The 15,535-nt window shown below is 37.2% G+C and overlaps 4 protein-coding genes and 1 pseudogene across 4 annotated transcripts; 2 read left to right on the top strand and 3 right to left on the bottom strand.

Moving 5' to 3' along the window:
• The first annotated feature begins 595 nt into the window (after positions 1 to 595).
• LOC129899026 (classical arabinogalactan protein 26-like) lies at positions 596 to 1,421 on the top strand. Its single transcript, XM_055973774.1, has one exon. The coding sequence runs from the start codon at positions 862 to 864 to the stop codon at positions 1,234 to 1,236; it is 375 nt and encodes a 124-aa protein (XP_055829749.1). The 5' UTR covers positions 596 to 861; the 3' UTR covers positions 1,237 to 1,421.
• Positions 1,422 to 1,499: 78 nt separating this feature from the next.
• On the bottom strand, positions 1,500 to 2,759 carry LOC129900226 (protein NETWORKED 3A-like; annotated as a pseudogene).
• On the top strand, positions 2,525 to 6,054 carry LOC129899023 (protein TRANSPORT INHIBITOR RESPONSE 1-like). The gene is made up of 3 exons (XM_055973771.1): positions 2,525 to 3,262; positions 3,938 to 4,430; positions 4,955 to 6,054. The coding sequence occupies exons 1-3, from the start codon at positions 2,805 to 2,807 to the stop codon at positions 5,741 to 5,743; spliced, it is 1,740 nt and encodes a 579-aa protein (XP_055829746.1). The 5' UTR covers positions 2,525 to 2,804; the 3' UTR covers positions 5,744 to 6,054.
• Positions 6,055 to 6,904: 850 nt separating this feature from the next.
• LOC129899025 (rRNA-processing protein FYV7) lies at positions 6,905 to 8,775 on the bottom strand. Its single transcript, XM_055973773.1, has 3 exons — positions 8,003 to 8,775; positions 7,640 to 7,740; positions 6,905 to 7,319 (listed from the first exon to the last, which is right to left on the bottom strand). The coding sequence occupies exons 1-3, from the start codon at positions 8,184 to 8,186 to the stop codon at positions 7,038 to 7,040; spliced, it is 567 nt and encodes a 188-aa protein (XP_055829748.1). The 5' UTR covers positions 8,187 to 8,775; the 3' UTR covers positions 6,905 to 7,037.
• Positions 8,776 to 8,879: 104 nt separating this feature from the next.
• On the bottom strand, positions 8,880 to 15,335 carry LOC129899024 (E3 ubiquitin-protein ligase MIEL1). The gene is made up of 12 exons (XM_055973772.1): positions 15,058 to 15,335; positions 14,883 to 14,970; positions 14,410 to 14,466; positions 14,269 to 14,301; positions 14,081 to 14,158; positions 13,918 to 13,961; positions 13,754 to 13,794; positions 12,437 to 12,519; positions 12,248 to 12,339; positions 12,060 to 12,129; positions 9,814 to 9,852; positions 8,880 to 9,215 (listed from the first exon to the last, which is right to left on the bottom strand). The coding sequence occupies exons 1-12, from the start codon at positions 15,159 to 15,161 to the stop codon at positions 9,090 to 9,092; spliced, it is 855 nt and encodes a 284-aa protein (XP_055829747.1). The 5' UTR covers positions 15,162 to 15,335; the 3' UTR covers positions 8,880 to 9,089.
• Positions 15,336 to 15,535: the final 200 nt, after the last annotated feature.

The raw sequence follows: 15,535 nt of genomic DNA on the forward strand, positions 1-15,535 counted from the left end.
TACCCAACTTTTGTGATTTTAGCTTATTTTTGTACCTTTTTTTGGATAAAAGTAAGTGTTTAAAAGCATTTTTTGTCTTTTCCAAACACATTTTAAAAAAAAAAAACTTAAAAGCCAAAAGTTACTTAAAATAAGTAAATTCAAATGCCCTCTAAATCATTTTCGTATCTTCTGTGTTATTTATTTTTGGCAGCAGCAAGAAGTTTTTATTTGAACAAAGAAAAATGGAAGGGTAGATAAGATAACATGGGGTAATTATTCACTTTGCTTACATATCACATTCCTATGAGCTCACAATGTCATGGACCGTTGTGGCATCAAACTGTAGAATGGACCCACCTTACTCCAACCAACATAAGATTCCAAATTCCTAAACGTGCTTGCTTAGACTTCAAATTATACAATCGCCTGCAGAAACAATTTAAATATCAAAATGAAATGACTATGCAAATACAGTAGTTTTAACATTATCTGTATAGCAAGTAGGTAGTTTCCATTTGTATCCTCCCAAAAACCAGTACCTTTGGTAAGTTGTGACAGTTTTCAAGTTACTTATTTCAAGATGGTGGGGATGCCAGACACAATTTTGAAAATGGTTTGTCAGACAGAAAATTCCATAGACTATGAATGGCAACAAAAGACCACTAAGGAAAAGGACAAACAAGCTCCTATTCATCCTCATGTGATTTCTCAAAATTTTGCATTAACCAATCTTGTCCCATTGCCAATACATTCCAAGCTGTCTTCTTACTAAATACATTCTTCTTGATAATCTACCCTTCAATCATAATGTCATTCCTGTCACCAAAGATAATACCTTTACTATTTCAGTGCCACGAATAGTCAAAAGGGTGTCCATTAATGGCTTCCACTTCCACAAAGCCATTCTTGATTCCACTCATGATTTTCTTGATTTGCCAATCTTTTTCTTCTTCTCTAGCTAGCATGCCAGCTTCAACTATTTCAGCTGCACCTGCATTGCTACCAAATCCACCAATATCTTCACCTCCACTATCTCCAGATATAACTCCTCTGTTTCCTTCACCTGGTGGCTCAGAGCTTGCTCCAAGTGATTCTTCACTGCCTACTATACCTTCAAGTCTCAGCCCACCAAATCCAGATGCTATGGTTGCTCCTGGACCTTTCATGCCATTTCAGCCTTCTGCCTCATTTCCAATTCACTCTGCAATTCCTCTAGCATCATTTATTAGTGCAATTCTGGTCTTTGGTGTGTAATGGCTGCTGCATTGTTAGTACAGATTGGATTCTGGTATAATTCATTGTTTTTATAAAATTTCACCCCTCTTTTCTCCATCATGTACTACAGATTTTGTTTTTGCTTATCAGAGTAAACAATCACCTAGGGATAAGTTAATGGAGATGTTTACCATTCTTGTATCAAATAAGAAGCAATGACTCCACTTTGTCAAAAAAATTTAAGCTTTTTCATTCTCTGTTTGATTCAGTTGTCAAAAGAATATTCAAAATGATACTGACCATTTTCGTATACTAAAAAGAATATCAAGAATCATTTTTGAGGTATAGTACTACCTAAGCAAATGAAGTGGTATGCCATTCTAATATACTCATGCTTAATTAGTTGCTTTTAGTATTTAGGAGATGTGCTGAAGAGCCTCTTCAAAAAACCTTTCTTTGATGCCATGAGCTCAATGAAATTTTGAGAAGCCATAGGAACGCTCATCCTCAGTTTGCTGTTTTCCTCCTTGAGCAAATCCAAAGCTATACAAAGCTGTCTGATTACCTCTCTTTTCTCTTCATCTTTCTGCATTAGAAGCTCTTGTTGAACTCAGTCGTTCAACTTTAATACTTGATCAGTTTTAATGCTAAAGCCACTTGATGCTTCTGTTTTCACCTTCTCTAGTCGGATTTGGATTTCCTCTTCGTCATTATCAGGATCCTCGATCTCTGATAGATCAGAAGACTCAAAGGATTCTGAATAGCTGTCATAGGATTTCTCCATAGAGCTGATCAATTTCTCCTCTGAATATTTTGTGAAAGGGCAATGCAGACTTCCATTTGATTTGATCATATCCCTCAGCTAACAACCGATGGTCACGATAAATTTCCTCAACCATATTAACGAGCTGTGGTCGTTTGTTGAAATACATACCTGCTCTTTGAGCAAAGGCCTCTGTCTTCTCATCAATATTGTACAATTTATAGTGCTACTCCCTTGTAATTTAATTTAACACACTTGAGAAGAAAGTTTTGGCATAATATGAGGAAGCAATATAAATATAACGTACTAATGAATCATTTTCAAATTCCATGATAAGGTAAAGTAGAGGCCAAACCTCTTTTGGAAAATGAATTAGAGGTAGGAAAGCATTATATGCGTGCTCCATTTACTATTATTTTAAACTTTTTACCACGCGACATATACTAGGCCAAATGGTATAATTGTTCATCACAGATTAAATCAAAAAGTACGATTTTTGACCTTTAAACGAGCATGTCAATGAAATAGGTGATGGAGCAATATAATATAATATATTTGCTTTTGTTTTAGTAATAGAAATATAGGTCGGAGTTTGTGTAGTGAAAGAAGGTAAGGGTGATACTAGTACGTGGTTTTATACTAATCTGGAGTTTAATCCCTAATCTGCTCCCTACTAATGTCAATATACTCATTCTCGCATATATTTTCAAATTAAAAGAGTAAATGAGATAACCACCGACAACTAAACTTAACCCTGGTTAACTTAACTATCCATTTCCAACAATAAAACCTCAGCCATCTTCTTCATCCACTTCAGATCTGAAGCTCCACACACACGACAAAAATGGCGCACTACTCATTCCCAGAACAAGTGTTGAAGCACCTCTTCTCCTTCTTAACCTCAGACAAGGACCGTAATAGTGTATCCTTGGTATCTAAGTCGTGGTACGACGTCGAGAGGCGGTGTAGGACAAGTGTCTTCATCGGAAACTGCTACGCCGTTAGCCCCCAAATTATGATCAGACGCTTCCCTCAACTCACATCTCTCAAACTCAAAGGAAAGCCACATTTTGCCGACTTTAATCTGGTTCCTGAGGGCTGGGGTGCATATCTTCAACCTTGGATTGCTGCAATGTCTCCCTCTTATCCTTGGCTTGAGGAGATTAGACTCAAGCGAATGGTAGTCAGTGATGAATCATTGGAGTTGATTTCCACCTCATTTCAGCATTTCAAGGTATTGGTCTTGTTGTCTTGTGAAGGGTTTACTACGGATGGACTTGCTGCTATTGCCGCTAACTGCAGGTTATGTGTTGCTCCATCTTGACTACTTACTTTGTGAATTGTGATACGTATCTTTCTGTACTAGTTAAATGTTGCTTGCTCCGTGGGTTATATGGATCTCACTTTCGTTACTGGAAAGTTCAATTTTTTTTAATTGTTCTGTTAGAATTTGTTAGGTTTCATGTTTGTGCCTAGGGTTTAGTTGAGCAGAAAAGGAAGCTTTATTGTATAATTGAGCACAGAAAAGGGGTCCTTTACTTGCTCTTGTCAAATTTTCCCTTTTGCATCCCGCTATCAGTTGATTCTGAAGGGCATATATAAGGATGGACTTGCTTTTACTTTGTGTTTGTTGTTGCACAGCCCGTGAAAACTTTTTGCTCAATAATTTAGGTTCTTTTCTGGTTATTGGGTATAATTTGGTTACTTTGATTAAGTATGCAGTTAGGACTTGAAAGAAAATATCCTCTTTTAGTTACTCCCTCATTCACTTTTACCTATCCATTATTTTTTTATTCCAAAAATAGAATTTCACTTTTAAACTTTTACTTGTCAACTTTTAATATATCAAGAAAAGACCATGAGTTTTTTTTCTTTCTGATTTACCCTCCAACATTAATTACTTATTCTCTAAATTATTTCCCAAGATATAAGACTATATTATGGCAAAGTACTCATGCAAATCACATTATGCTGCAGGAATCTGAGAGAACTAGATTTGGGAGAAAGTGAAGTGGAGGACCTAAGTAGCGATTGGCTCAGTCATTTTCCTGATGGTTGTACTTCACTGGTGTCACTTAACATTTCTTGTTTGGGTTCTGAGATCAGCTTCTCAGATCTGGAGCGTCTGATTGCTTGTTCTCCTAATTTGAAGACGCTTCGGCTCAGTCAAGCTGTGCCCCTTGAGAAGCTTCCAGACCTATTGTGTTATGCATCCCAATTGGTTGAATTTGGTACAGGTGCCTACTCTTCTGAGGTACGGTCTGACGTTTTCTCGAACCTCGAAGAAGCTTTTTCAGGCTGCAAGAGACTTGAAGGCTTGTCTGGATTTTGGGATGTCATGCCAGCTTACCTTCCAGCTGTATATCCAGTTTGCTCCAGACTCACCTCATTGAATTTAAGCTATGCTACTATTCAAAACCCTGATCTTAACAAGCTCATAAGTCTGTGTCATAATTTGCAGAGATTGTGGGTATGTTCCAGATTGCTTTTTACTTTTGTACTTGCCTGTGTTTTCAGTCACAACATTCTAATAACTTAAGAGCAAGATATCTAGCCTTGAAGGCAAGGGATTATAAGAGAAGCACACAAAATTCTACCTGTTTATCGTCTTGTGAATTCTGTTGACGGCAAGGATATCTAGGATAAAAATCATGATATGCAGGTAAGGAAGACCCAAGGCTCCAGATAGTTTCCACTCATGAGGTTGGCTAAAACAATTCTCCTTTTCTGAAAGTTGGAAGTTATAGACCAGTACATGAATTAGGATCTGGAAGATAGATTCTTTGGTTGTGTAATTCTGATACGCAATGGTCATATGACATATTTATCAATCTGACTTAGATGCTTTTATGCTAACAACTTTTTATCTGTTCTCTCTTTTCCTGTGACATTTGAAGTATTTCCTACCAGTGGTTTTTTAAATCTTTCTTGCTACAAGCTTGGTATAATTGCTTACTGTTTAAGACATTTCAATTTGAATAAATGTGACTGCAGGTACTAGACTACATTGAAGATACCGGTCTCCAGGCGCTTGCCGCTTCCTGTAAGGACCTTCAAGAACTTAGGGTGTTTCCTTCTGATCCCTTTGGTCCAGAACCAAATGTTACCCTGACAGAGCAGGGCCTTGTAGCTGTCTCAGATGGCTGTCCTAAGCTCCAAACAGTTTTATATTTCTGCCGCCAAATGACAAATGCCGCTTTGGTTACTATTGCTAGAAACTGTCCTAACATGATTTGTTTTCGCTTGTGTGTTTTGGAACCTCGAACTCCCGATTACTTGACTCTTGAACCGCTTGATGCTGGTTTTGGGGCAATTGTGGAACAATGCAAAGAGTTGCGGCGACTTTCTCTTTCTGGCCTTCTTACTGACCGTGTGTTTGAGTACATTGGGATCCATGCTATAAAGTTAGAGATGCTTTCCGTCGCTTTTGCTGGGGATAGTGATTTGGGCCTCCACCATGTGCTCTCTGGATGTGAGAGCCTCAGAAAACTAGAGATCAGAGACTGCCCCTTTGGCGATGAGGCTCTTTTGGCTAATGCTGCAAAACTGGAGACAATGAGATCCCTTTGGATGTCTTCTTGTTCAGTAAGTTTCGGAGCCTGTAAGCTGCTAAGTCAGAAGATGCCTAGGCTTAATATTGAACTTATAGATGAGATGGGTCGTCTTGACACGCAGACAGAAAGCTGCTCTGTTGATAAACTTTACATGTACCGAACAGTGGCTGGACCAAGGTTTGACATGCCTGGTTTTGTTCGGATAATGAATGAAGATGCTGCACGTTAGCAATGGGAATTCACATTAGCTTCTGCAAGGGTGAAGGACAAGCATTCACCTTCATGCTATTAATCCTTCTTGTTCGTTTAATCAGGCCTTGTGTAGTAGGTTACCCGGAGTGACAGTCCCAAGTTCTATACTTGTATTAGTATCCCAATCCCAGTTATCAACCCCCACGTGTTGCTATGTATCATTGGGAATACGAATTACTACTAAGTACTCTGTTTTGGGGTAGGGGTGTGTGTTCAGCCATGTACGTGCTAGCAATTTGAAGACTTTGTGCATCGTTAAGCAGATTATTTCATTATCTTATCTTTTGACTTGTTCTTCTCTGATGAGATTGTGCCATCATGTACTCGTAAGCCACTAAATTCATAGCTTCCATGTACTAAAAATCTTTACAGAAAATTATTTTTGGTAAGCCATAAATTTGAGAACATTTCGAACAACCCCCATGTCATTATAACTATGATATGTGGATGGAAAATTGGAAAGTCCAACAGGTTAGTTGTGGTTTTGTTCTTCTATTTGCATATGTGAGAGTTACAATTGTTCAACAAAATTTGAACTCATAATCAAGTGTGATGAGTTCAATGGTAGCAAAGTAGGAATCTAAAGGCTTTAATTCAAGTTAAATTCTGAATTCACCTTTACAAGTCGATGAGAATAAAGATTTTAAATAAGTGAATATAAAGTTAAGTCCTCCCCACTCACCATTGAAGAGCATCACTGGTACTACTTACTAAGAAAGCAAATGATTAGAATAAGTGTGCTGTATTTGTCTGCCAAAAGATTAGTGGAAAAAGAGAACAGTGATTTGTATACTGTAGATCTCCACTGAACTTAACGGCTAATAAATCGCCAGGTTTAGGGGTAATTAAGGGTAAATAAAGTTCAAACGTGCACGAATAATAGTCATCAAGCTCAAGGGAGTCCCAATCTATTCATACCTAATAAGGTGCATCTATCAATGTCTAAAGAAGAACAGTCGAGTAATATTAATTGGACAAGACGATAACCGTAAAGATTTTCTTTGATTTCAAAAAAGTTCAAATGTGCACGAATAAAAGTCATCAAGTTCAAGGGAGTCCCAATCTATTCATACCTAATAAGGTGCATCTATCAATGTCTAAAGACCTACAGTCGAGTAATATTTATTGGACAAGACAATAAACGTCAAGATTTTCTTTGATTTCAAAACTTTTACATCCATACAAGCACTTCCACTTTACCTACTGGTTTTTGCTACATTGTAGGTCTGCTTCTTGATGTTTTCCACATGTACTCACTCTCATAGCACTGCCTATTCTTTTGATCCTTGAAGTGTTTCCAAAATATGTTCTATTCTATACTTCATGACTGGTTGGCCAGATTTGGTCTTCTTGAACATTTTCTCCCTTAGCTCTTTCCTTCGAGCTTCAGCTCTCTGTCTTTCTTCTTTCCTTGCTAGAGTAGCGACCTCTGTCTCCATCCTTGCCTTGTCTTCCTCCTCCCGTTTTCTCTCATATATTTCTCTTAGGCTTCTAGCACTATTCTTCTTATTTTTCGAATCCACCTTATCAGATTTTCCAATATCTTCTTCACCCTGATATAGCAATTGGAATTAGAATAAACACCCAACTCTCTTTTCTAGTTCCAATTACCAATAATGAAGCATTAAAGTAGAGACACAACCCAGAGACGTGATAGAGCAAAAGCACGTTTGGATTGTAAATCAGCTTACTTTAATTCCCACAATTACATTACATTATATTCTAAGCCATTCTGAAATGAACTTTAGGTTGACCACATAAAGGGCACTTATGGTGTCATCTTGATGCTTTAACCAAATGGATTTAGAGATGCATAATGCAGAAGGTAAATAAAAGAAAAAGGGCAAACAAGAAGAGATGGATAATGACAAACCTCTAGTTGTCTTGCACCCACAGAAGACTCTCCTTGTTGCTTAACTATCCTCTTATATTTACTCACATATTTGGCGTTCTTATAGAACTCCCTTTGTTTCTCTGCACAAACAAAAAAAAACAGCATAGTATATAGATCAAAATTGTGGGTAAACGAACAAAACAAATACATTTGCAATTACATATATTTATGCTATTAGAACGAATGAACGAACTGTTTCACACAATAGATTTAGAAAAACATAAGGTCAACCACATTATTAGATGGGCCGAAAAATGCCAGTATTCTTTTTTGAAAGCAACAATTTATTTCCCCAAGCAACCAGTTGTGTTAAATTAAAGCACAAAGGAGGTTTAGAATTACTTATGATGGCAGGGTTATAAGTGTTGCTCCTGGTTTTGGCGTTTGCAAATGCTTCCAATGATAAGCCTCCTCTTCCTCTTCCTCCTCCTAATCTTTGCATATTCTTCTTCTTATCCTTGAATGATTTTGCTTTCTTCTTCGCTTCCATCTCACGTGCATCTTTCGGCTCTGCAATTTTCTTCATGACGCTACACCCCACTTAGATTGCTCGGTCGGGAAATTTAGGATCTGAAACCCTAGTTCTAGTTTGTTATAATGAAGAAGAGGAGAATGAAGTACGTATGTATTTCATCCTCTACTCATCAATTACCTGCTAACCCAAGGCCCAAAACGCTACCATGCGGCCCAAAAGGACTTTTGCCCCGTCTCTCCCTTTAATTTTTTGCCCCAGACATAAATTTGATTGCAAAGGGAAAACCGTAAAATTAAATGCATCTAAAAGACAAATCGTGTAACTAAATGGACAAACCGTGTACGTATTATGTAAACTAACTAGTGGGGCAGGCCCAAAATATTTTGGGAGTCTTTTATGAAAGACATACGAAAATAAATCTATATTTACTGTATACTGTCCCACTTTTTAAAACATCACAAATCCATCGGCTGTTCTGCGACGGAGGTCCCAATCCCCGAACCCCAAATTTGAAAGAGCTAAGCTGTTGGAGATGAAAATATGTTGAAATGGGAACTTCTTGTGAGATGTTTTTAATGATGGAGAAGATTGTAACTGATGGCAGGGGAACCGTGAGAAGCTGCACATACGCTACATACAAACTAGCTACTTGGAGAAAAGCAAATACTTAAGAGAAACCTTGTCCCCTCATGTTATTCATCATTTTCTTAATCTGAGAGTCAGACGTTAGGAAGCTGTCACCAATTCTTTTTAGTTAAGTTTTACTGTGTCTAGTACTTTCTGAAAGTTTTCAATATGCAACAACAAAAATGGAGAGGTTTTATCCAATGACTATCCCAGATTTCTTTGTACAGTAACACTGATCGCCTAGAAGAAACAAATCAAAAAGGAAGAAGAACAAGGCAGATCTTTGCCACTTTAATCAAGGTGAGCATGTAACGTCCATGACCCATGTCATTGGGGATCTTCGCCAGTACCAATCATGCGTGTGTTGTATGAATTACAATGCTTGCATTTGTGGCCAAGTATGTGAAAAAATGCTTTACCAGTACTATTGCAGTCATTGCAGAGAATTGGGACCTGCAAAATAAAAAGAGTTTATCGACATTCCTGCTTAAGAACATCATCCTAACAAAAAAATTCCTTCTAGAAAATAAGAAGAGAGATAAAACAGTTAAAAGATAAGCATCATCTCTTTCACTCACTAATTGTACCTTAGATCCCTCCACTCCTTACCATTTACCAACATCCACCAGCAAAGCTCCAGGCCAAACCATCAAAACCCCTCCATTCCTGCTATTTAGTCCATTCCATTGATATACCATCCCCCACTCCCCACATCCCACACACACCTCCCCAGCTGTTCAAACGAACTAGGGCAGAAAAAGAAAGTTCGAAAAAGTAAAAAGGGTCTCCAAGATCCCAATTCAACAGGTTGTGGTTTTTGTTGTTCTTTTTTATACCTGTTCGGGAGTTACAAAATTAAGTTTCTTATGGTCAATTTTCTTCTAATTCCATAGAAATGGAAACACGAGAATCTAAAATGAACAAACATCATATAAAAGTAAAAATTAACAACATACTGACACATTTTTTCCTCTTGTTAAATACTCCATACTCCATAAAAGATTGCATATAAGCAATTATAAACATCATAAAACAAGAAAGACCAACATACCTCATAACGATATTCTTCAGGCATGGCTGTAGCTTCAATCTATATAAAAGAAACTTAATCATTAATAAAGAGTCATAATGCACTGTGGTTTATATCATGCGCTGAGATGTGCTATAACACTTGAGCAACAAACACACGAAGATCATATTGACTCAAAATATGCATTATATGAATAAACCATGTAAAGTCTCTGCTTTCTGCCACAGCCAGAAATTTAAAAAAAAAATGGAATCAACCAATCATCCAGCTCTGTAAAACGCAGTCTACAGAGAGTTGCTGTATGTCAAATGGCAGTTACCATAGTTAGGAACCTGAAGTACCAAAAAGGCACATCTCCCTCTACTCCTAAGTAAGAAAATAAAACAAAACGGACAAAAACAGAATCCGTCAAAAAATCCTTTTCTCATTATAACATGAAATAGCATTCTCGGAGATAATGATTTAGCATATCCAACTAGAACATTTTGGTGATTGGTGCACCAGACTGTGCTCCAATCAGTTCTCAACAGCCATTGACAGATTTACACAATTTTATAAACCAACATGAAATCCTCTGAGGAAAACTGAGAATCTCATGCTTAAGATCATTGCAAAAGGACCACTTGCATCTAGTATATCATATCTATACAACTATAATTGATTCTTCTGAAATCATGTCATTTCACATGTTGACAACTTGTGATCAGTCTGACTTGAAGACACGGTTTTGCTCTAGTGTCCTCTCTTTCTTCTTCATTGATTTTCTGAATTTCTGCAATTGCACCTCAGAGTCTTCCATTTAGCATCATGTAAATCTATCCCTAGTCACTACTCACCTAAACTTAGTCAAAAAAATTTCAAGTTCATATCTTCAGTTAACCTCAAATCTAACTCATTATTAATATCAGATCTCAAAACCAATACCTAATGCTTGATCAGGATCTGACCCCTTGTTAGCAAATTAACCATCCTATATTAACAGGTTTGAAGAGCGATGTCAAATTCTTTCACCAAGATGTATGTGTCATTGCCAATTGAAAATTCCACAAACTATAACTCAAACTCAGATATACCATCACCAACCACAGAAATATATACTCCCACAAGAAACAAATCTAAAACATGAAACAACTTAATTTTCTACAGACGAGATTCAAAAGTCAAACCAAGTTTTAAAACTCTAAACAGCAATTCAGTCCCACATCCCACACTAAAATTTCTGGCCATCCATTCTCTCAGTGACAAAACCCCTGCTTCGAACCGGCTAGTTGATTTTGCTAGAGACATTTCAAAATAATGTGAATTGTGCCACTATCTCCCGTTCTCAATCAGTTCAAACGAAAAAAGAGAAAATTCTTTTAATTGATGTTGATGCTCCTCAGGCCAGAAGGATTTCCCTGAGATAACTCCCCCTTTGCAGGACCAGATATTGAAATGTATAAAGGACTTGTGTCCAATAAAGGGAAGTGAGAAAAGTTTCATTTCATTTACAGGGAAGAAAGAGGAAAGTAAGAACTTAAGGTAAAGAAAAGGAAGCGCCCACTGTAAAGATTTCTAGCTAATCAGGGGCAGATGTAGTGTATACATTATGGGTTCATCCGAACCCAGTAGCTTTGGTTCAGAGCCTATATATGTGTAAACAAATTTACTAAATAAGCACAAATGAGAGATTTTGAACCCAGTAAAATTAAATGGGCATGGTAAAACTCCAAACACAAACCCATAAAGTTCAAATCCTACATTCGCCTCTGTGACTAAAATAATTTTAAGAAAAACACAGTTTCTGTATTTCTCATTTCATTAATATTACTTCCTTAAAATAAAGGTTTGCCCTTCACAAAAATCGAGGCAAAACCAGTAAGACAAAAGACTGTCAGAGCAAAATCAACTTCACTCCAGAAAAATGCTAAGGGCAAAAAACACCAAAATGTTGGAGGATAGCTCAAGTGCTGGATTGGAGGATAGCTCTCTCTCTCTCTGTCCTTTCAACCTCTTATCAGCTTAAGCTATATCAGCACTGGATTGGAGGATAGCTCAAGTGCTGAGCCCCTCATTCTTCACCATGTAGTGAGGGATCAAATCACACCTATGTAATAATCCCCTCCCTCCCCCTCTCCCTAAATAATTAGTTTATATTATACATATATCAGCATATACTCATTCATTTTACTGAATGTGTATGGTGGATATTGCCTGTAGCGAAGTACAAAAAATAAATTATGGAAGAACTTCGTAGGGACTAACTGAAAAGTAAAATAACTTCATACCTCCAGATCTAATCTTTGCCAAGTTCCGGACATGTTGAGAACAGACTTAGAGCATATAGGGCAGCGATACCTATACAGAACGGGGAAGACGAGTACAATATGTAAGTTAAAAATTATCTCAAAACCAGACAGGCTGATTGGCATAAAGAAACAGAAACATAATAATCATGTTATGGATAGAACTTTACTGGTTCTGATGGATCATCTCAGTGTAGCATTCCATATGCATTGTATGTCCACACTTCATAATTGTGGTACCTTTCACTGAGTCAAAAAGAAACTGGACCGAACCATAAGTTTACTATTAGGTTATCGTTCCAAACAAACCATATGAGCAAGTTAAGACAGTAAAAGCTGAATGAAGAGTAGACTAAAACCTCATAACAGATGGGACAATGGTTCTTCATTGAGTTCTCCACACATAAGTGATTATCACGCAGCTCCACCGAATAGCAGGATCCTGTTGAAAACACATCACGAAAGTAGCTAAAAGAGAAGTACCTAAAGCTTAAGGCATCAGAAAAATAATGAGACTTTGCGCATATGATTCAACATTAATTCACGCTGATGTATTTTTTTTAAAGAAAACATCTATTCTAATCTATTGAAATCCAGCATACTATGCAGGCATATGATTGAAGTCTTGCCAGCATAAGTTTCTTGAATTTCCAACAAGTGACATGGAGAAGAGACGAGCTTGAATAAAGGTCAGATGTGCAGGAAGGAGAAAGAAGTTGTACAGATTAAATAAAAGATTATGATGGCTTACTGAAAAACCAAAGAACACTAATTGGAGACCTCAAGAGTGAGTTTGCCTTCCGGTTTTTGCCTTATTATAACCAAGGTTTATTAACAGCTCAACTTTCTCAGAGACTTGCAACCAAAATTCGGTCTTCGCCAACATGAAAATTTAGCATCCTCGGAACCTGCGCCTTCCCATCTCAAAAGACTTGAAGGACATATAGACATGAGAATTTTTGAGTTAAGACATACTTAATTTTGCAAGGAAAATGTACTTATTTTCCTTTATCCTTTACAAGGATATGCCTGACTGGAACATACCACAACCATTATTATACAAATTTGGAAGTTAAAAGAAACTTGAACTTGATCACAGATCATCAATAAGCTTCCAGAACCATGGAGCGGCCAATGAATAGAGAGAGAGAGAGAGAGAGAGAGAGAGAGAGAGAGGATTCAATCATATATACTGACAGGTTTTCTCACTATTCTGTTAGGTTGAGAAGTTATAGCTATTTGACTTCCATTATGCTTATTGGTTATACGTTATTTTACTTCATTGTTACAGAGGTGCACGAAGCCAGTAGTCAGCCATAAGATGGTAGATGTACCCGGCAGTAATATAGTTGTACAAGATTAACCTTCCAGTTCCAAGGAATCCTTTTATTACCATGTACGATATGCTATTCAAGACTTCAATGGAAAGGGCATTTGAAAAGTAAATTTCAGAAGGGAACTGTCAAAAAGAGAAAAGTTCACTTCCACAATACAGTTTTAGAACAAGCTTGTTGAAAAGAATCACTAGTTGGGATATGATCTACACCTTTTTCTCTATAAGTTAAAGGTTGATATATATAAACTACACTATTCAAAATTAAAAAAGAAATCCATCCATTTTGATACAAGGAAATCCACAACAGTAGTCAAACAACAAGGAGGAAGGGATGCCTTACCACACTTCCTGCAGTGGAAGAAGTTTTCTCGACCACCTACCCTGTTTCACCAATTGTATATAAGTACCACAGGTGACAGATATATGTTGTTTAGATAGTTGGAACGAGCAAGGGAAATGTAAGGGCAGAATGAGGTTGAATACAATATTATTAAGCAGATTCACCTGCAAATTCCACAGTCATCACAGTGAAACTGCCCCTTCGTTCTCTGCAAGAAAAGTAAGTACTTAAACATCAATGCATCAAATGAATTAAATATTTATTTGATTACTCTAGCATCCAAATAGAACAATCCAATTTAAGAGACAAATAAAATAGTAGCATTACATCGTCATCGTAAAATCTACAAATTTCACAATAGTACTCCCCAAATTTGACGCCACACTCTGAACAGATCCCAGCAACCTATTCAACACAAGCAAGAAAAAAAATTATCACGTAGTATAATGGCTGAAAAGTCCATAAACTTGAGACATTCAAATGATAGATACGTATAGCAACAAAGCTTAACAAACCTGTTGTTCAGTGTCGCATACAGCACAAACAACCTGTAGGAGAAAATGAGAACCCAACTTCAATCCCCATAAAAGTTGTAAGTATTCATGAACTAAAAACTTATTATCTGAGGAAATCAATAAAATGAGCTTTACTCGTACTTGCTTAACATTGTGGCGCACAAGTTCATGCCGCTCCTTGGGATCACTCAAAGCGTTCTGATTCCAACAAACACCAGCTTCAGTAAAAACCCATACACAGCATATAAAGCAAGGAAGGTCCGTTACGTTGTATAGTTTTGAAATATGGAACTGACAATAGTAGGGCTTCTTACTGTTATAATGAAGCAATAGCACCAGGCCATTAGAGAAGGCACCTCACTATTAAGGAAACTGACTCACAAAGTTAGTATGTATGTTGGATGCAGAGAATCCCACATTAAGTGCAAAAGTAAAAAAATGAGTGTTCAAGTGTTTGTCAATCTATTTCCTATTAAAATAGGATGTGATAACTGGAAATTGGTTGTTTATAGATATTTTGGACCTGCGACTTATTAAATTTTATTTGAGACAACAGGACATATAACTCAATGTAGCAGTCGCTGTTGTACTATTTTTGTAAGATTAGAAAATACCTTGGCATCGTTGTGGCAGTGACGGCAAGTGAAAATTTCATTGCAGCAAGGGGCTCGGAGTTTACACCGTCGGCGATAATGTTCACATCTATTTAAGGGACAGAAAATATGAATCATCATTATACAAGTTTGACAGTGAAAATTAACACAGAGTGTTGTATGCATATTTATCTACCCGTAAAGCAACTTTCCGACATCTTGTCTATCGGGCTCAGCATAATGATCGTCCTCTTCGGCCGCCGGCGGTTGATTAGAGACAGAATTGTCACCGTCTTCCATGTACAAGGAAGGTTCGAAAAGGATTGGATTATGAGAATACAGCTGTAGGTGAATTTTTGTTACGTGTGGAATATATTCCAAGGGTGAATCAGTGGAACAACTGGACCTAGGAAAGGAGGGGTGGGTTCAAAGATCCACTACTCTAGTGCTAGGGATGCCTGCTCAAATTCATACTGGGCCCATTAACATAAACCACAAATCCAACACTATTACTCTATGCATATAATAAAAGGGCTGCTCCCGCTATGCGTAGGATTTGAGGAATGACCCGATAACAAGGGTTTATTATACATAGTTTTATCTTGTATTTCTGTCAAAAGTTGTTTTACTCTATACATATTTAGTAACACTGAAATAAGACACATTTTTTTTAA

This window comes from Solanum dulcamara, chromosome 8 (assembly GCF_947179165.1).
Source record: "Solanum dulcamara chromosome 8, daSolDulc1.2, whole genome shotgun sequence".
Lineage (NCBI taxonomy): Eukaryota > Viridiplantae > Streptophyta > Magnoliopsida > Solanales > Solanaceae > Solanum > Solanum dulcamara.

What these genes read in the sequence shown, in the direction of transcription:
- LOC129899026 (XM_055973774.1), top strand. Translation starts at nt 862, where the DNA reads ATGGCTTCCACTTCCACAAAGCCATTCTTGATTCCACTCATGATTTTC.
- LOC129899023 (XM_055973771.1), top strand. Translation starts at nt 2,805, where the DNA reads ATGGCGCACTACTCATTCCCAGAACAAGTGTTGAAGCACCTCTTCTCC. An exon ending in GCTATTGCCGCTAACTGCAG is followed by an intron (nt 3,263 to 3,937) that starts GTTATGTGTTGC and finishes ATTATGCTGCAG; the next exon opens with GAATCTGAGAGAACTAGATT. An exon ending in ATAATTTGCAGAGATTGTGG is followed by an intron (nt 4,431 to 4,954) that starts GTATGTTCCAGA and finishes ATGTGACTGCAG; the next exon opens with GTACTAGACTACATTGAAGA.
- LOC129899025 (XM_055973773.1), bottom strand. Translation starts at nt 8,186, where the DNA reads ATGAAGAAAATTGCAGAGCCGAAAGATGCACGTGAGATGGAAGCGAAG. An exon ending in TTATAACCCTGCCATCATAA is followed by an intron (nt 7,741 to 8,002) that starts GTAATTCTAAAC and finishes TTGTTTGTGCAG; the next exon opens with AGAAACAAAGGGAGTTCTAT. An exon ending in TGGGTGCAAGACAACTAGAG is followed by an intron (nt 7,320 to 7,639) that starts GTTTGTCATTAT and finishes TTGCTATATCAG; the next exon opens with GGTGAAGAAGATATTGGAAA.
- LOC129899024 (XM_055973772.1), bottom strand. Translation starts at nt 15,161, where the DNA reads ATGGAAGACGGTGACAATTCTGTCTCTAATCAACCGCCGGCGGCCGAA. An exon ending in GATGACTGTGGAATTTGCAG is followed by an intron (nt 13,795 to 13,917) that starts GTGAATCTGCTT and finishes TTGGTGAAACAG; the next exon opens with GGTAGGTGGTCGAGAAAACT. An exon ending in CTTCCACTGCAGGAAGTGTG is followed by an intron (nt 12,520 to 13,753) that starts GTAAGGCATCCC and finishes TGTTTTCAACAG; the next exon opens with GATCCTGCTATTCGGTGGAG.